The sequence below is a fragment of the Ailuropoda melanoleuca genome, chromosome 2 (genome assembly GCF_002007445.2).
Source record: "Ailuropoda melanoleuca isolate Jingjing chromosome 2, ASM200744v2, whole genome shotgun sequence".
In the NCBI taxonomy this organism is placed as follows: domain Eukaryota; kingdom Metazoa; phylum Chordata; class Mammalia; order Carnivora; family Ursidae; genus Ailuropoda; species Ailuropoda melanoleuca.
The window spans coordinates 131,596,848-131,619,745 of record NC_048219.1 but is presented as its reverse complement, the minus strand read 5'-3'; the positions used below and the strand labels follow the sequence as shown (position 1 = coordinate 131,619,745).

General features: G+C 39.9%; 1 protein-coding gene across 4 annotated transcripts in view; it reads left to right on the top strand.

The window, feature by feature from the left end:
• DPP4 (dipeptidyl peptidase 4) overlaps positions 1–22,898 on the top strand; it is a 78,989-nt gene that overhangs the window by 16,454 nt on the left and 39,637 nt on the right. For 3 of the 4 annotated variants that reach the window (XM_034654643.1, XM_011231867.3, XM_034654645.1), the window contains 8 exons: positions 6,628–6,723; positions 7,122–7,213; positions 8,559–8,639; positions 14,877–14,929; positions 15,046–15,118; positions 16,168–16,288; positions 20,288–20,448; positions 21,910–22,022. In XM_034654643.1, coding sequence (XP_034510534.1) covers positions 6,628–6,723; positions 7,122–7,213; positions 8,559–8,639; positions 14,877–14,929; positions 15,046–15,118; positions 16,168–16,288; positions 20,288–20,448; positions 21,910–22,022 — 790 coding nt within the window. Of the gene's footprint in view, positions 1–875; positions 1,015–6,627; positions 6,724–7,121; positions 7,214–8,558; positions 8,640–14,876; positions 14,930–15,045; positions 15,119–16,167; positions 16,289–20,287; positions 20,449–21,909; positions 22,023–22,898 lie in introns of those variants that run through there. The other variant, XM_034654646.1, reaches the window with a different exon arrangement.

The window sequence follows — 22,898 nt, the reverse complement described above, 5'->3', positions numbered from 1 at the left end:
TGGGCTCAAAACTCTGAGGGGTCTGAGGCACCCAGCTGCTTCTGCCACCATGGGAGTCATAAGGAGACAGATTTGGGCATTCCAAAGAAGGTAGAGGCTGGGCCAGGTGCTACTTCTGGGCACACACTGATGGGATCAACAGGAAAAAGAAAGTTCTTCGTCCTCTCCAACTGGCCAGTCCTTTAACCAGACCCATCTGACCAGTGCACAGCTCTTCCTACTACCACTGCCACCCAGAGTTCACAATGCTGGTATTTGGAACCATGTTCCTCTTTGTGTTCCTGTGTTAGTGTTATCTGGCTTTTATTTTTTTATTCAACAAATACTTAGGGACTATATGTGTTGAGCACTGTTCTAGGCTGTGGTGATATGATTTATAGTAAGAGAAATCAAACAAAACAAAATCAGTGCCCCTGTGGAGTTTACATTCAATCGAAGGAGGCAAACAGTAAAGATAAAGAAGTAAGATATATAGTATGATAGATGGTATCACTATTAAGGGGGGAAAAATAAAGCAAAAAGAGCAATAGAGAGTGCCATGAGGGGAATCGGTTCTTAATTAAAGACCTGGAGGAGGTAAGGAAAAGCAAGCCTTGGGCATATTCGAGGTCAAGAATATTCCAGGAGGAGAGTACAGCAAATTCAAAGTCCCTGAGACTGCAATGGGTGGAGTGTGTCTAGTGAACATCCAGGAGGCCATAGCGGATAGAGAGGAGTGATAAGAGGGGAGGAGGAGGTGAGGCTGGAGTCATGACAGACAGCCTCCCACTAAGTTGTTCCCTTTATCCCGAACTGTTGCTATTCCAGGATTTATGCATTGTACCATTTGGTTGGCCTTTCAGAGTAGACTTTTGAAAATACAGTGATTCCATCTCTAACAGAAGTTTGGTCATCGGACACTCTGCTCTGACAAGGAAATGCATGGAGGATGCAGTCCCAAGTTCCCTAGGCTCCAGCTCCACGGTCACACATTTATCAGATGTCAATTGATGTACCTGGGATGTTTCTCTTGAGGTGAATCTGGCGATTGTGATTATAGTCTAATGCCTCCTGTGTTTGTAATCAGAAAAACGTCACTCTTCACAAATTCTCTAAGTCCACCAAGTTCAGCGTTTTCCCTCCATGCTACGAACTGCTGACTCCCACTATGGGTGGGAGGGAGGGCATGAGCCCTGCACAAGCGAGAAAGTGCTGTTCCTTAGCACTTAGCAAATGACTAGGTTGTGGGTATCCTAGGTGTTTTCTAAATGTGTTGCTCTTATGCTGTCTTATTAGGGTTGTTTGGGATATGAACATAATAAAACTTATTATTTTAACCATTATTTTGTTGCGGGTAAAGTCTTAATCTCAGCATCACTGCTCAGTGCTTGAGGGGAGAGACTCCTTTATTCATGTTTGTATCCTAATTGCCTAGCGCGTGCTTGGTGTAAAACAATAATAAATAGTGTAACATATCTGGAGAGCTTCCTAAATTCCACATCCTAAGCTAGGTATTTTACATCCATTATCCCACTTAACCATAGCAATTCCCCATGGGCTACAAAATGCTATATTCTGGTTTTATAGATTAAAAAGTTGAGGTTTTGAAAGAATAAGTAATTTTCCCAAGGCCTCAGCACAAGAATCAGACCTAGGCTGAAATCCAGGCTCTCTGATTTCAAAGCCACTGGGGACCCAACACTTCATTGGTATTTGTTGGATCAATTCAGATGGGTGGTAGCCTGCCTGCATATGCTACTGGATAATACAGGGTATGAACTGTCTTCCAGTCAATTTCTTCTTCTGCCTTCTTGATTTTGCTTCCTCCGTCCCTATGTCAAGGCTGCTATTTTGCTGTGGCAAATTCTGAAACAACATTCGTTTCATTTCTTTAGCATCAATACAAAATGTTAACTAATTACCATATGGAACCCAAGAACTCTATAACCAGATATCTTTTCCCTGTGTTTAACAACTTAATAAGTTTATGAGCTGTAAAGAGCACATTTCTTTTTAGTTGCATTTCATTAGCCACTTATTTACCAAAACAGTTTATCTTTGTGAAGTAGAAATATTATATATCATAACCCAATACATACAAAAAAGTTTCTTATTGATGTATACAAAATATTCAAAATATTCTGTCATCGTAAAGTGACAAGTGGTCAAGACAAGGTGATTCTATGGAACTATACTATGTCCTTACTCGGATCTTGTCATTTTAGAAGTACTTTTATTCAGAAGTGAATTTGGTCCTACCACAAGAATGCACTGAGATACCATACACTTCGATGAGAATTTATTATTTGGTTGAATCATTTTAAATACTGCTATTCTCCCATTTTTGGCTGATAAAAATGACATTTTCGTATGATCCAACCCAATAGCTGCTCTCACAAAAAAGTAAAATCTAAAGTTGTTAACCTTTTTTTTTAAATTTTGAAATTCAAGAAAACGTGAATCTAAGAGTTTCTATAAAAGCTGATGGGTAGCATATGATTAACCGCTTTACTTGGCTAGCACTATGCTTTGAACCGATAAGTCAAATGAACGACATGTCCCAGGCCCACCAGGAAAACCACACGAGCAGTGAAAGACCTTCATCTGTTGCTGCAGCAGTGCCCTGTCAGGGAGCAAGGAGACAAGGGAAAAGAAACATGAGCGTGTCCTGTAAGTGTTTGACAGAATAGGTTGTAACTTGGCAACAATCTGGGAACTTGCTAAAGGTCAAAACCTGGACTTGGCACTCACGTTTTACAGAACTCACTTATCTAGATGTTTCAAACAGATCTTCCAATGTGCACTGCTTATCGAATGGCAAGGCAAAAAACAAGGAACATTTGTTGCTTGATTTGCTTCAATCCAGCAGTGCCGTTCTGGGACTGGATAGCCAGGATGTGGAAAGCAGCTCGCAGCATCTTCGTTCAGTGGCTAAGAGAGCCTAACACAAACCAGAGGTGGCCCCGGGCCCTCACAGATGTCCTGGGCCATAGCAGAGTGTAGCAACAGTCTTGGTATCTGGGAAATCAGCAGATGGCTTAAAATCTTCCTGGGCTCATGATGAGCAAACGTGGTAGGAACCTAAACATGGTAGACGTGATGGGTCTAGGAATGCTGCAGCCTGAGGAGAGAATGAGCTCAGCATTGTCTGAGACAGGGCAGAGGTTAAGTGCTCAGTGAGTCATGCGTCATGAATGTGAAGGATGGCGCCCTGGGCAGCAGGTGACATCTCAGGGAATTTTGCCTCAATGATTTTAATATTCCAGATTTAAGTGTCTTATCCTAAAAAACCCAGGCAAACACCCTTATATGTGATAGCATTTAAATGAGATAACACTGTACGTCATCTAAGTACTGGATTAATTTTCTCGTTACAAAATCAAGAGGCAGTGAAAGATGTTCTAAGTTGATATGTCTGTTTTATTAGATGTACACATTTTAAGTTGTTCAGGCTGAATTCACAGAGACACCACAGACTGGGTGGCTTAAACAACAATGTTTATTTCTCACGGTTTTGGAGGCCGGGAATCTCAGGCATTGGCAGATTATGTGTCTGCTGTCTAGTGAGGGCCTGTGTCCTGTGTCCTTGCATGGAAGGGACAAGAGAACCCGCTGGGCACTAGTTTATAAGGGTACTAGTTTCATTCATGAGTGCTCTACACCCATGACCTAATCACCTCCCAAAGCCTCATCTCCTAATAACCATCGCATTGTGGGTTAGAATTTCAACATTTAATTTTAGCAGACACAAACATTTAGTTCATTGCAATGTAAATGTGTGTGCGTGTAAATGTATAAATTGTTCTCCATCAACAGGTCTATCTAGGTCTATATCAGTAGGTAATACAGGCCTGTGAATGTCTATAACCATTTATACCTTGAGCTGTACTAATTTTGGAATGTCTTTCGTGTCCATTTAGACTAATAGCTCTTGATAGCAAGGTATATATCCTCAACGGTATTTTTCAGATAGCCTTTACTTTATAGCTATTTGATGTATCAAAGAACGATTGGATGAATACAAACAATTGAGGGTATTTAGTGAACAAATCTACAGATCTGTAGGGTTTCAAATATTTTGTATAGCACAGGGCTTTACTTCTTGTTTGGAAGTTGGCAAGTTCAAGGGCTGGTTTTGCCCGTTTGCTCTATCTCTGCTAACAAATACAAATACCTGGCTAATTTTCCGGGGTGAAATGCAGGCCCACATTGAAAAAAACAAAAACAAAAACAAAAACCAGTTCTTTTCTTTTTTTTTTTTTTTTAAGATTTGTTTATTTATTTATTCGACAGAGATAGAGACAGCCAGCGAGAGAAGGAACACAAGCAGGGGAGTGGGAGAGGAAGAAGCAGGCTCAGTGCGGAAGAGCCTGATGTGGGGCTCGATCCCATAACGCCGGGATCACGCCCTGAGCCGAAGGCAGACGCTTAACCGCTATGCCACCCAGGAGCCCCAAAAAACCAGTTCTTTAAAAAAAAAAATCTTTAACTTATTTAGCAAACTAGGCTTAAACAAAATCAATAAAGTAATAAAGTATGACACTTTTATCTATTGAAACTGAAAGTTTTGTAGGCAGAACCAAGGCTATGTTATCAGATAAGATCCAAAGAAATAAAATCTTGAGAACATGTTTTGAAAGAGCATTTCCTGTGAGAGAATTACCTTTCCACAGACCATAAAAAATTAACAAGAGAAGCTGCTACTGGCTTTTCAATCCCCAGAAGAGTAAGATCCGTTATAGAAAAGTCACGATAGTGCCTGATTTGGTGAGTGTATGTTTGCGAGTATGTGGAAAGAATTGAGTATATGGAAAAACTGTCTGGGCTGTTTGTCAGTGGAGGCTCTGTGATTGGGGAATCACATTGGCTTCATTAGGCTTGTAGAATGATATCCTACATCATCAACGAAAGCCGTGTGTGCCTACTATGGCATAGAACTCTGCTAGGTACTAAGTTCTTGAAAAAGAAATAAACAAAAAACCCAAGGCCCTTTCTTCAATGAATATGCGGCCTCGCTCAGTCCACCACACTGGTGGGCATGGAGAAATAGTTGTCAACAGAAGTTACTAGTTACAAAAGCCAAATGAGTAGTGTGGGGGCAAAAGTCAGAGGAGGCAGCACGGAAGTCTTGATGAGAGAGGAGGGAGTTGGGGGTGGAGGACTGTGACAGCCCAGGAAGCAGTTGGAGATGCCGCTGGCAAGAGGCTTAGGACAAGGAGCAAAGGCAGAAAAGCCAAAGAAGGCTTACTGGGTCCATAGGCAATCCATGTGAGTAGGGTAGGGGTTCATGCACGGAGTGAGTGGAAATGAGCCTGGAGAGTCTCATGCCAGACTGTGGAGGCCACCAGCGTCGCGCTAAGGAGTTGGAATCTTTCCATACGCAACGGCAAATCAGGGGAGGATTTTGAGGAAAAGGTCACCAGGACGAAAGTGGCGTTTTGGAAAAATCCTTCCAGGGGTGGTGCAGAGGAAGGATTGGACTGGGGAGATACTAGGATTTCACAGGAAGAATCAACAGGGTTAATTAGACGCAGGTGGTAGTAAGAGAGGGAGACATCAAAAATGATTTTCGGATTTTGAATATGGGTTTCCAGTAACAGAAGCTAAAACCACACAAATTCCCTAGGGAAAATTATTTTAGACAAGGTAAGTCTAGGGTTAGTGTGGGACAAATCAACTAAGAAGGCCCAACACAGCCCTAGAAATGTGAGTTTGGGGTGTGGAAGGCTAAGGTAATGAGTATAGGTTTTGTCATGTATTTAAATGGAAAATATGCCTGAAGCCCATTAAGTCACATTCTCTAAAATCCTCTAGAAGGAAAAATGGAGAGAGAAAAGAGCAAAAAGCTGAAGATTATATATCAGGGCATTTCTGCCTTGGAGGTCAATAGAGAAAAATAAAGTCAAAGGAGGAGATGGAAAATGAATGGTCAGTGGTTAGGAGAAGTGAGGTGTCACCAAATCCATAGGAGGGTTTCATAAAAACCTCCCCCTAGTTCAGGGAAAGGTCACCATAGAAACAAAGATCAGTGAATTATGCGATCACCGTGTCTTAAAGGTCCGTGCAAAGCAAGAGAGCTTGGAAATGAAACTTCAGGCCTCAGAGAAGGACAGCCTAGCCTTGTGCCGTCCACTACAGCTACTGACCAGGAGCGTGCCTAGGCAAATTGGGACATGCTGTAATCAAAGACGACATACTGGATTTCAACGAATGTGAAAGATCTCATTAATAAGATTTAAATATTGATTCCATGTTGAAATTATAATATTTTGAATATATTGGGCTAAATAAAATATGTTCCTAAAATTATTTTCACCTTACAAATCTTTAAATATGGCTACTAGAAAATGGACTCCCATTACTATTTCCATTGGATTTTGCAGATCTAGACCCTCATAAGGAAGCTCGCTACTACAGGCACTAACATAGCCCAGGGAGACACAGCACTCACATACGCTCTAACAGTTACGTGCATTTCCACTCCAGCCAGCCAGCCTGAAATCTTTCAGAATATGCTTTGCATTTTGTGTGTGTAATTCCTGTATTTTGTGGCCAGTGTATATTGCAGTGATCCATTTGTTTATTTTATCCCAAACTGAGGTTATTCCATCTTACTGAACATTTGGCTCTTTTTTTTTTAATCAACAGATGATGCTGCAGCTGACACTCGCAGAACTTACACTCTGACTGATTATTTAAAAAACACTTTTAGGATGAAATTCTACTCCTTGCGTTGGATTTCAGGTAGGACTTCTTTGGGGGAGGGGACAGATTTTTTATGCTTGTCCGCCTTCTAATTAGGTTGTGGGACACTTTCGTGGCCCTGAGAAGATATCCTTGTTTTGTTAAACCATATGGGAGAGTGTTTTTCTCTACTTACAGGTACAAAGGGAAATAAACCTTGGTATTTCTTTGTTATGGACTATAAAAAGTTAAAAGTGAATTGAAACTCTGACAATAATGATGGGAAGATGAATGCATACTAGTGTAATATTCATCACTTAATGTTTTTCCAACTTAGAAATGCTTATTTAGTACTTGTGTGAGCTTAAAACCTAAGGTTTTTTTCTGTATCATTTTTAGCTTAAGAAGATTTTTTAATTGCAACTTGAAATACTGATCCAGCCATTTTCTTTCTTTAGATCAGGAATACCTCTACAAACAAGAAAATAATATCTTGCTATTCAATGCTGAGTACGGAAACAGCTCCATTTTCTTGGAAAACAGTACATTTGTATGTTTGATTGCATAATTCATTTATACTTTAAGGAAATTCTGAGGATTTTTTTTTCATAACCTTTCAAATCATGAGTACTATCATTTCTCATCCTGTTGAACTCTCTCTGCAGCATATGGCACAGTGGATCTTTCTCTCCTTCTTGGAATGCTCCCTGCCTTGGCTACCTTTTAGTCTCCCTTGACGATTCCTCCTCCTCTGCCCATACTCCTAAGCGTAAGTGCCCGTCAGGGCTCTGTCTTGCCTTGCTGGCCTCTCTCTGCAGTTTGCCTGCCCTCCTTCAGTGAATTTCATGCACCTCCACAGCGACAGAGCTCTCCTGTCTGGCCTGATTCTCAAACGCACACTTTCAACACTAACCTCCTGCCAAGATCGAAATCTCTATTTCTAATCGCTTGCTTGCTCCTGCCCACCTGTGGCCTGCAGGTTTTTTAAACTCAGTATCCCAAGCTCAACTAGTATTTCCCCTTCCCTCTCCTAGCACACTGAAAGCACCCTGTTCCTCTTCCTGAGTTCCCAGTCTTGCTAAATTATGCTCCCCTCCAAGTCACTTAGACTAAAAGGTGAACTTCTACTTGAATCCTGAGAATCCTCTTTGATGCCTCTGCCATGCTCATATTTAGCTGTTCGGCAAACCCTCTCACTTCTCCCTCAGCAGTGTCATGTGTCCCTTGGATTTCTATGTCCATGGTAGAGTCCTGGTTCACGACCTTTTTAATCTGTGTTAGTACTTTAGTACTGTAGTACTTGTGTCCCTATCTCCATTCTGTAGATGAGACCACTGCGTTGCCCAAGTCCAGGGCTGATGCAACCCCTCTCATCTCATGCCGGCCACCATGTCCCAGAGCGTCTTTGTAAAGACAGATAAGATTCTATTACATCCATGTACAAAAAGTGGTTCACAGTTCCACTTCTTACATTTTCAGTCCCAGCTATTTTTCTAATTTCATGCCCTCTCACCTTACACGTTGTCTGATGTACCCTGTACTGTACTCAGGTTACGCCTAACCTCTGGGTGGTCTTAATACGCATGCCCTTTCCTACATCTGGTGTTTTGCTCATGCTCTTCCTCCTCCTGGGAAATTTCTCTCTCACTTCTTGATGCCTATTCTCATGGCTGTCTTCCCTTGGTTAGATTTAATTCTTCCACCCTGGGTCTCTAACCCTGATCACCATACACCTTGCATCACAGTCATTTGTGCGGGGGAATGTGCCGTTTCTGGGAGCTCCCAAGGCATGAGCCACATGTCGGTCTAGAACCACACCTGCTACATAGTAAGTGCTCAGTAATGATCGTTACATGAAATTGTTCAATTGTTCTTTTTTTCCACTTGCTTGACAGGAGGAGTTTGAACATTCTATAAATGATTATTCGGTATCTCCTGATGGACAGTTTATTCTCTTTGAGTACAACTATGTGAAGGTAAAAGAAATGCGGTCTTACTGTGACATTTAAAGAATCCTATGAGCATGTTATTTCATAACTGATTTCAAGTCCATGAATATTTAAGATTGACACCCAAGTACAAGTGACTGTTAACAACAGAGAACAAGCTGAAGGTTGATGGAGGGAGGTGGGTAGGGGATGGACTAGATCAGGGATGGGCATTAAGGAGGCACTTGTGATGAGCACTGGGTGCTGCATGTAGGTGATGAACCACTGAATTCTACTCCAGGAACCAATATTGCACTATATGCTAACTAACAAAATTTAAATTAAAAAAGAAAAAAGATTTGACACCTAAGTAATATAATAGGCACTAAAAACTCATTAATTCAGCATCAAAAGGAGAAATAGCCATTCTCATTCATAAAAGGTAAGTCCAACAACTGTTTTAAAAGAAATTCATTTTTAGTGTTTTCAAATGCTAAAAAGTAAAAGTAATATATTATAGATGCTAAAAGCGTAAGTTAATGAAAGACAACTTATAATTTAAAAACAAGCTTATATGTCTGACTTGCACAGCCTGTAACAGAACCCCTTATTTCCTTTGTCTCAGCTTTACATACAGTAAAACTCTCAAGAAGTCTTTGCCTTAAAAAGAGTTATACTTCCCATCCTGCAGAAGAGACTCGGCAAGGTGACTCAGACCACCTCACAGCCTTTGGGTCCCACCATATACAAACCATTCTCAAGGAGGAGCCTCAGCCCAACATCAGATTCTCACACCTCAGGAAAGCTTAATCACATATCCTCTTCATGGTTAGGCTGGCTGCAATACGCCGGTAGCTTTCACAGTAGCTTTTTAGTTATTCCTGCATTTGACAACAGTTGTCAAGTACAGGAAGTTTTGAGACTTGTAGAAACATTGAAACCCTGTAGGGATAGTTGGCTTTGAAAACAAAATATAAAACTGGAGATCCCCACCTCTGCCTTTTTATTCTAGAATAAATAATAAATACTGAGGGGGCCTTATCTCACACCCCAACACTTCTATACTCAGGCCAAGCCAACCATCTCCTACTCCATTTCCCATTTCAGTGTGGTGACTTTCAATCATAATATTTACCCTGGACTCACTGGGTCTAGCTCCATTTCCGGACATGAAGACTGTCTGACTCTAAACCTATCAGCTAGGAGCCAATCAGCGTCCTAGGCCAACTTTAACACATCTGTTCCCAATTAATGGATTGTTTATTTAATTCAGTGGTTTTTACTGCTGTCTCGAGATTAAAATCACTTGATTTGCTTTTAAAAATTCCCAGTGGCCAGGTCCAATCCCCAGATTAATAAATTAAAGCCTCTGGAGTGAAGCTGACATCATTATTTTAAACGGGTAGTTTATTTGAATGAGCAAGCAGGGTTGAGAACCACTGAATTACAATTGCCCATGTTCAAGACAAACATATACAGATGATGAGGTTAAGGTAGAAACAGAAAGGTAAATACCAGCTCACTTTGTTATTTGGCCAAGTTCAATAAGTACCATCTGATGTATACAAATAGATGTATTTCACCGGTAGACCTTAGTTGGACAGCCATCATCGGTAATTAGTATCTCTGGTGTCCCTGGAGTTTCCATGTGCATTTAACTGCTTTTGCTATTTTCATGCTATTCCATCATCCCACTGCCATCCGTGCTTTTCAGGCTGTTCCTACAGTGCTCTTTTTAAAACCTAAGTTAGATTATGTCATGATTATGCCTAACCCCTCATGATCAGGGGTTTCCCATCACTTTCAGAATAAAACACAAACTCTAACCACAGCACCCTCAGAAGCCTATGTGATTGGACCTCAGTCTGCCCCTGCTAACCCATCATCTGTTACCCTCTCTGGACTCACCATGCTTGGCCAGTGCTTCTCACCCCTGTCTGAACCTTCCAGTCACCTATGGAGGTTTTTAAAAATGCAGATGCCTGCAGCCTACCCCACACCAACTAGTTCAGCACAGTGATGGGGGGTTGGAGGGCAGGCATGGATAGATTTAAGGGTTCCCAGGTGATTCAGTGATCCAAAAACCTTTAGGGGCACCACTCTTTAGTTCTCTCAAGCATCATTCATTCCCATCTAAGGGTCAAAGTATTTTCTTATTGTTTCCTCCTGGAACCTCCTTCCCCAGATTATCATACAGCATTCCTTTTTCAGTAATTCAGGTCCAGGCTTTCTAGGATTGCTTTACCTAACTTTGCTCCCTGCCGCTCTGTTCTCCCACACTCCACCATTCACTCTCTGTCACGTTGGCTTATTTTACTCTCTTCATGCCTTCTATTGCAGAGTGCTAAATTATAAGATTATTGAAAGTAGAGCACTCTGTCTTCTGTTTCACTTCTTAAATAATCCAATAGAATTTTCTGTACAGCATACCTGTGCAACTTCCAGTGATTTCTACTCATTGCCTAATGCTCCAGAATTAATCATAGTCACATCATCTATCACATGCTGACAATATGCCAGTTGACTAATCAGTGCTCAATAAACCTAATAAGGAAAGTCTAGTTTTATTCTATTTTCTTGGAGGTCTGCTGTGCAATGTTCTTTAGATTCTACTCCATGGCTTTTCCATGACAGAATTAGTGCATTCAGAAAGAGCGATATTACTTCTATGTTGTGGCTACAAACAAGTAAGGGAGCAAGTGAGTGAAAACATAAATAACCACCATACATTCGTCTGGTATGGATGTCCCCCCAGCATCTCCATTCACTGCCGAATGCTCCAGAGATAATAGTTGCATCAACTATGACATGTTGACAGTGCTCTAGGGCCCTGCTCAGCACTTCACATGTATTCTCATGAACCTCTCATGAGATCGTTGCTGACATCAGCCCCATTTTCCCAGAGAGAAAATTGAAGCTTAGAAAGAAACTTGTATTACACAGTGGAGACTTGTCTCGGTCCATTTAAGCTGTTATAACAGAGTACCATAGACTGGGTGGGTTAATAACACATTTATTTATCATAGTTCTGGGAGCTGAGAAAGAAGTCCAGGGTAAAGGTGCTAGTAGATTCAGGGTCTGGTGACATCCCTCTTCACGGAACATAGTTGACCGTGTTCTCCATGTCCTCAAATGGAGGAGGGGGCATGGAGTATTTTTGGAGTCTCTTTTATAAAGGAACTAATCCCAATCATGAGAGCCCCACCCTCATGAGCTAGTTACCTCCCAAAGGCTCCACCTCCAGTATCATCACATTGGGGGTGAAGATTTCAACGTATGAATGGAGGAGGGCGGGCAACATTCAGTGTATAGCCAGGCTTGAATCCAGGTTAGAAGACTCCAAAGCTTAAACATAATCTTTCCCAACTTGTGCTTCAACGTCTCTCTGCTATGATGCTTTTTTAACCCCTTCCCCATGTGGCAGTTCTCTGCTTTGAGACTCAATTTAACACTCAAATTTTCCATAGACCTTTCTCCCTCCCCAAGGCCTAGTTTATGACTCCTGCCTCTCCCCACCTACCTCTGTTATATGACTTGAGATTCTTTTCTTGTATTTACTTGCCCTTATCTCCATTCAACTATGAGCTCCTCAAGGAGAGTGAACCTGTCTTATCCAGTAATGCCTGACAGAGGATAGTTGCCAAAGTTTCTAACCTAAACAGATGGATGAGTCTGTTTCAAAAGATGAAGTGAACATACCAAGCATTTGGGGTTTCCTTTTGCAGCTCATGATGGATCTGTCATCCTGAATGATCTCAAACCTTCTTAAACCTCTTAATATTTTTAGCCTGTAACACACCTTTCGGCTCTTACAAGTAGAGCATTCAGAGGTTTCCCAGAAACAAGCATGGATTGTGTCAAAACAATCCAGGATTTTAAAAACTGTATGACTTGCAAAAAGTAAGGACTTAATACATAATTGTTGACATGAGAGGATAGGAGGATGATAAATGATAAGTGGGAAATACTCTTCAAGGTTAGAACCTCTGGCTTGTGTCTCAGCTCTATCTTATACAAACTGGGTCTGCTTGGGTTACCCATTTCAGCTACTTCATTTTCATGGGTAAAATTGGATTTTTATGTTAGTTTGCTTTATTTCTTGAACAGAGACTGTGAGGCTTGCACTAGACAAGACTCCAGAGATGTAAAGATGAATAAGACACAATTTCTTACATCTAGGATTATGGTAGAGAAGACAGAGATAAAGACATGTAATTTCTTTTAAAGTATCATTAATGTATAAATGCATCCACATATAAACATAATTTTTCATAAATACAAATCTGTGTGTATACATACATACATATATATAATGTATACATAATATATAATATATATAATTATATATATAATATATAATCTTCAGCCTTATCTTTTTTTCCTCTTATGCCTGGCTCCCTACTCCTCACCTCCCCCCTACCATTTCCCCAGGTATCACATGTTAAGAACCTAGTATACATATCTCCATATTTTATATTTTCCCCCTTATTCAAATAATTCTATGAAGATATATATTCTTTTAGTCATTGCTTATTCTATAAAAAATAAAATCCTATTTTCCATACTTTTCTGTAATTTGCATTTCTCAATGATTCCGTGCGGAACTTCTTCCAAGTTATCTGGCATAGCTAGAATTCATGTATTTTTAAATTAATAGACTTAATTCTTTTTAGAACAGCTTTAGATTTACAGGATATGAGTGGAAAATACAGAGTTCCCATATACTCCCTCGTCACCCCTCCCACTTCTGTCTGTTTCCCCTATCATTAACATTTTGCATTAGTATGGTACATTTGTTACAATCAATGAGCCATTATTGATACATATTACTAACTGAAGTCCATAGTTTTCACTAGGGTTCATTCTTTATGTTGTACATTCTGTGCATTTGGGCAAATCTATCATGTATAATGACATATTTCCACCATTCTGGTATCATAGAGATTATTTTCACTTCCTAAAAATCCTCTGCAACAACTGATCTTTTGACTGTCTCCATAATTTTGCCTTTTTCAAAATGTCATATGGTTGGAATCATACACTCTGTAGCCTTTTCAGACTGGCTTCTCTCACGTAGAAATATGCATGTGAGGTTCCTCCATGTCTTTTTCTGATGTAATAGCTCATTTCTTTTTATGGCTAAATAATATTCCAATGTCTGGATGGACCACAGTTCGTTTAGCCATCACTTATTGAAGGGTATCTTGGTTCTTCTAAGTTTTGGCAGTTAAGAATAAAACTAAAAATTTATATAGAGGGTTTTTGTATGTGTAAGTTTTTAGTTCATTTGGTTAAATAACAAGGAGTTTGCTGCTAAAGTTATTTGGGTTTGGAGTTTTCTTTGTGCAAATGTTTTTATTTATTGATTCAATGTGTTTTTTAGATATAAGACAATACATATTTTCCATTTTTTCTTGTCTCAGTTTTGATAACTTGTTTTCCAAAGAATTTGTCCCTTTTTAAACTTTTAAATTTATTGGCCAAACAATGTTTGTCATAGGGTCTTAAAAACTTTTAATCCCATTTTTCATTTCTGATATTGGTCATTCATACTTTTTTTCTCCTCACTCTTACTGTATTAGCAATTTTATTCATCTTTTCAAAGAACAAGTTTGGGGCTTTGTTAATTTTTCTTTATTGTGCGTTTTCTATTTAATTACTGCTTTTGCTTTTGTTATTTCTTTTCTTCTCATTTATTTAGATTCGGTTTGCTTTTCATTTTTTAGATTTCTTGAGATGGCTGTTTAAAATATCAATGGTATATATATTTCAATGTTAATATATATTGCCAGGTGGCTTTTTTTTTTCCAGGTGGCTTTCAAAAAATCTGTAGCACTTTATATTTTCAAATTCAAAGCAGAAAAGTATTTCTCCACATCACATCAATAGAATTATAGATCTTTTAAATATTTTGTCAGTAAGATGATTGAAAAGAAAAGTGTGTATTTTCTTAGACAGGTAGACTTCCCATGCTATGGGAAATGCTAGGAGTGATGTTTGCCAGGAAGCAACACATCAGCCCACTATGATCCTGAGAAGTTTCCTTGGAGGGTGTGATGCTAGAGCTGGGTTACAGATGAGGTCCAGAGGAATTTGTACTGGATGGTCTCTAAGAATCTCTTCCTAATTCCAAAATTCTAGGGATTGAGATAGAAATTACAAGACATGATAAAATGTGGGAATTATACAATGTCATATTACTTTACATCTCATCTTGCACTCCTATAGCAAGTGGCCGAATTATCAAGAATCACAGAAGACTGAGATGTCTGTTTTCTTTTATAGCAATGGAGGCATTCTTACACGGCTTCATATGCCATCTATGACTTAGCTAACAGGTCAGTAACTTCCTTATAAAATTTATTAAGCTTCTTTAGTGTAATAACATTTAAAAAAAAATAAAATCCCACTGAGATTTATTCATTTGGTAATGTTTCCTTTATCTTTTTTTCAGGAGGCTGATTACAGAAGAAAAAATTCCAAACAACACACAGTGGATCACATGGTCACCAGAGGGTCATAAATTGGTTAGTGCGTCTCTTCTGTGGTCAGAAAAAAATAATGGCTCAAAGCTATCACATGCAGAAGCCACATACCCTGATACAGACCAGACACTCGGGAAGCAAATACTTCACTAGGCAAGATAATGTTACTGCCTAAAATAGCATTTTACTTGTCTAATGAAGTCAATAGGATTCCTGAAAGTTTCTGAACTACTGCGGGGGAATTCTTTATTTCCTGGAAAAAAATGTCCATTTAAATTCTCATTTCTGTGGTATTCAGTTTGTTGTTGTTTGCTTGTTTGCTTGTTTTGGGGGGCGTACCTGCTTCCTGCTAGTTCTGTGACCCTCTCTGTATCACTCTAGATACACCTCCATGTTCTTAGTGCTAGGAGAATGTCAGAAGCCCAAGAGAATCCGAACAAGAAGACGGGATGTTCATTGGTAGACAGAATTCTCCCTCCTGACATCGAATGCACCCCCTCAACTCACCGCCCCCAGAAAACAATGGGAAGCACACATTATTCTGTAGAAGTGGTCAGGCTCCGGGGTCTTTGCAGGCACTCTGGCATCCGAATAGCGGTGTTTGTGAGCTGCTTCTTTTAAATATATTGAGTGTCTAGAGAATTATTTGGAGTTTATAGCTTGTATACTTATAATTTTTAAAATGTGAGGGGTGGGGTGCCTGGGTGACTCATTCTTTTAAGTGTCTGCCTTTGGCTTAGGTCCTGATCCCAAGGTCCTGAGGTCGAGCAGGTGACCACCACCCCCTCATTGGACTCCCTGTTCGATGGGGAGCCTGCTTCTCCCTCTCCTTCTACTCCTCCCCTTGCTTGTGCTCTCGCTCTCTCTCTTTCTCAAATAAATAAATAAAAATCTTATAAATAAATAAATAAATAAATATGAGGGGGTAGCAAATGACTTTCTTATACTCAAATTGAATAACCCAAAGTAATCATTACATTTGCATACCAATATTATTTGAGGATAAAAGAGTTGATAGATATTTTTTAACTCCAGGATAAGATATGTTATAACAGGTTGTTACTTATCAATCTGTTTTTCAATATTTCTAGGCATACGTTTGGAACAATGATGTTTATGTTAAAAATGAACCAAATTCATCAAGTCAGAGGATCACATGGACCGGGAAAGAAAATGTAATATCCAATGGAATAACTGACTGGGTTTATGAAGGTAGAGACTTTAAAGCTTTTTCAAATTAGAAAATCTGGAAGTTTTTTTTTTTAATAGTAAAGCATTTTTCTTAAAATGGAGAAATTTGATGCCATTCAAAATAAGTGGCATTTTAAAAAATGTCATCAAATCTCTTTAGCACTCACCATACCAGGTGTCTCCCAGAACAAGGATTTCTTAGCAGTAGCTAGTTTCCCGCCTCCGTGTCCTCATTGTCTCTCAATGCCCCTATTGTCTTCCGTCTCCTCCTACAAAGGGCCTTTCTGTGTAGGTAGCTTTTCTGCTTTACCGGGGCATAAAATCTTCCAGATTAACATCAGATGTTTCTCTAACTGGGCCTACCTAACCCAGAGTTACTAAGGAAAGCTAAATACTCCCACAGCATTCCAAGAGCTGACAAAATATTGTCTGGAGGTTGGGGAATAGAGGGGGAAGAAAGCATCTGTTTTACAGAGGATCTGTGTTCATTTGAACTTGGACAATTCATAATTTCCTGTTTTTAAAGAAGGAAAAAATAATTAGAAAGACTTCTGGGGGGGAAAATCAGTTTAAAAAAAAACCACCCAGAACAAAAAAAATATTAACAAGATTATTCTGTCTTTTAGGATAGAGTATTAGAAAATATTAGAAAAACATTTTTCACATCTATAGTCGCCAAGGTAAAAGGCAGTTTGAGGCTGTTCCACTGTTTGCAAGTTTGCCTAATGCTTATTAAATATTCATCTTTATTTCATCCTCTTATTTCTTCCTCATAGTTAAAAAAAAAAAAAAGTTTTTCTTCATGACTTAATTTTGGTTCTTACCCAGTGCAAGTCAAGTTCAATTAAATGGCTAACATTTTAACAACAACAACAACAAAAATTGCTTTAAAGGGAAGATAAATCCCCCATGGCCCAGAAATCATTTATAATGAAATTTACTAGCACTCGTCACTTAGCAATTGAGAAACATCTTTAACACTTGTTGGACAGCACAGCACAACCTGCAGGACCCCCCAAAGTGACCTGGATAAAGTTTCTTCCCAAAGCTGCAACTCCACCTGTCCTCGAAACATCTGAGTGTCTCTAAGATAAGAACACACCTAACACTATTAGTCCTTTCTCAGGTAGATAATAGCTGGAAAGATCTCATTTTGCATGTTGATGACAAACAGAAGAATGGCTTCCAGTTCCAGTGTGGGCCAGTCTCCAAAAAACAGGACTTTGGTTCTTATGGGGAAGTTCCTATAATTGGTTTTATATACTTAGGAATGATCCGTACTTGTTTCTCTGCATATGAGATCCACCCCCCTCCCCGTGGCACATCTCCACTGTAGCCAGGAAGACCTGTTGAGTGTACGACTGAACGAGTACATTTTGAGAATCTGTGGGTTCATAAGTAAAAGAAGAAACAAAGCTGCAAAGTCCAGACGGGGCCATGTGCCCCATCATGGAGGGACACTCACAGAAGAGCCTACCCTCTGGGATGTATGTCTCCTGCCCCTCCCCAGGTTCCTAAATGAACTTCTCTCTCAATATCTCTATGTTTTCACTTTGTCTTCTTTCATGATAACAGGTGCCTTCTTTTGTAAAAATAATAATACTTTATCTCCTAGTATGAAGTTAATCACATGACATTCACCCTTAAGTATGAGTGTAGTTTACCTAACCCAGAGGTAAGAATGGGAATTTTGAGAGCGAGAATGAAAAGAGATAGAGAAAGAAATAAGTTTGGAAGATGGGGCACTCCTTACCCTATAGTAATCGTGCTAACAGTGGGGGTGTGGGTCATTCGGGGCAATTCACACTGAGTGCCAACTACCATGAGGTGCTGTGTGAGGTCGTAGAGACACGGGGACAAATGCTATCCAACTGCTGCTCTCAGGGAACTCAACCCAGAGAAGGAGACAAAGATGCCAATGGATAATTGTCATAGAGTGAATGGAGTGACCTATGCAAGGGAGGGCACTAAGCCCTAGGGAAGGTCAGAGTGGCTGGACGGGAGGTGTCACAGGATGGCGAGGGAGGTTCAGAGTGTGGGGGAGGGGGTGCCGTAGATGCTTGTGCTCACAGCCAGCTTTGTATCAGGAAGGACTTGAAATGTCTTCCTCCTTTGTTATTCTCCCTTCTCCCTACTATTCATTCTCAGGACTTTGAGTTTGACCAGAAGCAGTTGTATAATGATGGTTTTACTACATCACAGTATAGAACAATATATTCTGTATTACAAATACCCACCAATTCAAAACATAAATACCACCTGCTACCTGTATTTAAAAGCAATTTTAAAAACCATAACCTTGCTGTAATTGTATTTATTTTATGTAATTGCATCTTGATCTTAGACTAGAACCAATAGGTAGAAGCCACAGGAAGGAGACATCAACTTGGTATCGGAAGAAGTTCTTGGTAGACACCCCTTGACTCGGAGTCACAAGGCCTGTGTGCTTGTCTTGTCTCTGGCAATTCATTCTCTCTCTCTAAGCCGCTCAGTTGCCTCCTCTATAAAATGGGATATGACTAGACTCATCTAAGGACCTTTGCGAAGACTAAATTAGATAAGTGTTTTGTAAATTCTAAGTTGCTACATAAATGGAACTTAATGACATAGGTAGAAAACAGATAAGCGGGAGCAGGCTGCCTTACCGAGCAGGTTTTCTGTTACTACAGGAGCGAAATAGGCATGGAGGGACATAGAACATGGAGGTCAGAAGCATGGATTCAAACCAGACAAGTCTGGATTCGTTCTTGAGTCAATCAGTTATTGGCCATGTGACCCTGGGCAGTGACTTCTTTTTAAGCCTGCCCACCCCTTTCTCATCTGCACAATGAGCTACTGCGAGGACTACAGGAGATCACAGATGTTGGTTGCAGATGAAGCCTAGTGCATGGTTAGCACTCTTTAAATGCTAGCTGCTCATCATGATAATTGTTATTACATTTTGTTATTATTGTTATTGTTGTTCCTGTTACTACCACTACTATTACCATTATTATTTTATTATTATTATTATTATTATTATTATTATTAAAAACAAGCCTTTGGAAGACACCTGTAAAGAGGCCTCAGGAATCAGAAAAGTGATGGGGACAGATGATTTCCTAACTCTAAGACTCAAGTTTCTGCGTTTTTGCTTTTACCTTTACACCCACAGCGGAACATGAGATCTGTAGATTAAATCGGCATAAAGGTTGGAGTCTCCATCTAGTCTACCAGAACCTTCCATCAAAGAGGTTTTGGCATTTTAAGAGCCAGAGATTGGAAGTCCCATGAATAGACTCCATAATAAACATAGAGAAGAACTACATTTGCCAGAGAATGAGAATGAGTCCAACAACATTCTGGAGAGCAAGACCTTTGCTTCCATTTGCCTCCCTCTTTGACCCTCTTCCCTTACCCCACCCTGTGCACCAGCAGAGTGTGTCAATCTGGCAGAGTCTTTAGTTTCTAGGCTAAGCGAAGGAGGTGTTTCCCAATAGGGGTCTCATGGAGCTCCTTGTCATTCTAAATTCGTCCTTCCCACACCCTGTTTGTGCCAAGAGTAGTAAACTGTGGGCACCATATTAGTTTGATAGTCTGGAGCCACACACCACCCACCAGTACCCTGTGGGCACAGTACAGACTGAGCCCAGTTGGGGAGAGTATGCTGGCATGTTGACTGTTTGAAAATTAGAAAGGAGAATCAGCCCCTTGTGTGAAATTTACTTTTAGTATGTTTTGTGGCATAAATTTAGAGGATTATAAGATAAAGAAAAAAATGTAGAGCTTATATTAAATATTGTGTGCTAAAATATTCTAAAATGGTCCAACGGGTTACTTATTTTTACAATCCAGATCCATCCTAGAAGATTTTATTTTTATTCATTTGTATTACTCTGAATTTGGAAGCCCAGCAAATGCAAAATGGTTCATTAGTTGAACTCTACTGTAATTACTAAAGCTAATGAGAACAATATTTTGAATGCCAAAGCCAATTTATCAGCTACTTCTTGTAACAGAACAATTTATGTCTTTTTTCAGAGGAAATCTTCAGTGCCTACTCTGCTCTGTGGTGGTCTCCAAAAGGCACTTTTTTAGCATATGCCCAATTTAACGACACAGAAGTCCCACTTATTGAATACTCCTTCTACTCTGACGAGTCACTGCAGTACCCGAAGACTGTGCGGATTCCATACCCAAAGGTCTGTGCTCCTATTCACGTAGTGGTTCCGTGATTTGATGGGAAGAGAATGGTTTCATTTAATCCTTTCCTGCTAATGAAAATATTGTCAGTCTCTCTTCAACAGCTTGCTGTGATTACTCTTGCTGAAGTCAACAGCATCTGGCAATTTTAAAGTATTTTTATTATCCCAGGAAAGAGTGTGATTTAAGGTTTTGTAATTTCTCCAAAAACTTTGAGGAATGACAAGCCGAAAAAGATGGGGAAAATGCTTTTGAAAGAGGTAGGGGGAATGAAAATGTTTCAGTGGAGGCAAAGAGAGGCTGTCATTGAATCACAAGCTCATCTTATTTGTAGAAGTTGGAAGGTGCCCTGGATGAAGTTGAAAAGCTCAGTTATATATCAGGTTGTATTGCTAATTAACCACTACGTGACTAGTTTCAGTAGTTCTGGTATAAATTTGGCACTAATGTGAATTTCACACGTCCTGCGTTTGGAATAATGGTCTCACATCTTGGTTTGCAAGGCTGTTCTCTCCGTCCGGTATGCATATTTATGAAAATTGAACAGCTTTGTTAAGCAGTGTAAGCTGAGGAAGAGGGGGATTTAGAAGGGAACCAGGATTCTTCACTAGTATCATAACATTAATGGCCACAGAATCACCTATAGGAAAATCTAATAGTGAATGTTTTCGCTGTAAGCAACTTGGGAAAAAGGATTTTTATTTTTACCAACTCACTCAATTTGCTTCATGAAGAGCTGCCATTTTAGGAAGACAGAGGAAGTTAAAAGAAAAAAAAAAGATCCAAGACTAAATATAGAGATGTATTTTCAGTGGAATGTTATTTTTTGATGAGTGAAACTGGCAAAAAAAAAAAAACCATAAAATGCTCTCACTAAAAATATATTATTTCTAACTAATTTGTCAATTGAAGACCTATGTGTATATATAAAAAAGTTTTGTAGATTTCTGTCATCATATTGATTGTAAACCTCGAACATGGTGAACTTGAATTTGGAGTGCAAATGATGGCTTCCTAATTAACATTATTGGCTCTCTGCTCAGGTAAACTCATTTTCCTGGTGGGTTGTGTCTTTGGCTGAACCCAAGGTATTCTTCCTAGTTGTCAGCCATTAGACTTCTTGACTTTTGGAGTCAGCATATTTGCAAAATAATAGAATTGATTTTTTAAAAGTTTATCCTTGTTTGCACAAAACACATGAAGTTATGAGCATTCATGATTTAAACAGGAGTCTTTGGGGCTGTCAATATATATGTTTCTGCCTGAACATGAAAAAGTTGCATTTCATGACTCTCTTTTATGTTCATTCTATCTGTATTAGATTTATCTATATAAAATTTTTTAACATATCTCATGATTATAATTTTATCACTGTAATGCGGACGTTTCATGCAGTTTTAAACCTGTGCAATGATGTGATATTTTTTGTCCATATCAATTCTGTTATTGTTTTTTCCTAGGCAGGAGCTGTAAATCCAACAGTAAAGTTCTTTGTTGTAAAAACCGACAATCTCAACCCAAACACCAACTCAACTTCAGTAGAAATCTCTCCTCCTGATGCTATTTCAATAGGGTAAGAGTCTTGATCAGAACGTGTGGGTCGTACACAGTTTCACAGATCTCGGAGAGAATATTTTAAAAATGAATGGCAGAAACAGGGGTAGCATCCCATGGTATCCCCCCGGGGTTGGAGTCATTGCCTCCTTCATCAGCCATTCTTTGTTGAGCCCCCATTTCATGTGTTCATGCTGAACATGGTTCCAGTGATGGGGTTGCACAGTGAATAGAGCAGCCAGAGTCCCGGGTATCATGGAGCCTACACTCAAGGTTGGGGAGGTGGACAACAGCCAGGTAGACAGAATTTTGTTGTGAAGACAATCAAAGCAGGGCAAGGTGATGGTGATGGTGGGGGGAGGTCGGGGAAGCCCTCTCTCATGCAACGACCCATGAGCAGTGATGTGAGACAAAGGGCCAGCTAGCCACCTGAGTAGCTGGGGGTTTGGTATCCAGGCAGAGGAAGAGCAGGTGCAAAGGCCCTGCAGAGAGGATGGGCCTGGTGCATGAGAGGACCTGTGAGAAGACCAAGTGACCAGAGCAGTGCGAGTAGAGAAGTGAGTGATAGGAGTGAGGTCCGATCATGAGGCTGTGCAGGTCCTCATGAGAACTGGAGAAATTCAGGGAAACGGTTACATTTAAGGATCCTCATGACACCGACATGCCTCAGGATGTCACTTGCTTAAATAATTGGTGGTTGGAAATTCTGCCGCCGCTCACCCTCAGCCCCCTGTGCTTTTCCTGTACGGCATTGCATGCAATTTGTGGCTGCAAGTTGCTTTCTATTCATTTCTGTTCATTATGTTGGTTTTCTTGTTGCTTTTAAATAATAACTAGTATATACTGAGCACTCATATGTGCCAGACACAGGGCATTATCACAGGCTTTATTCTAT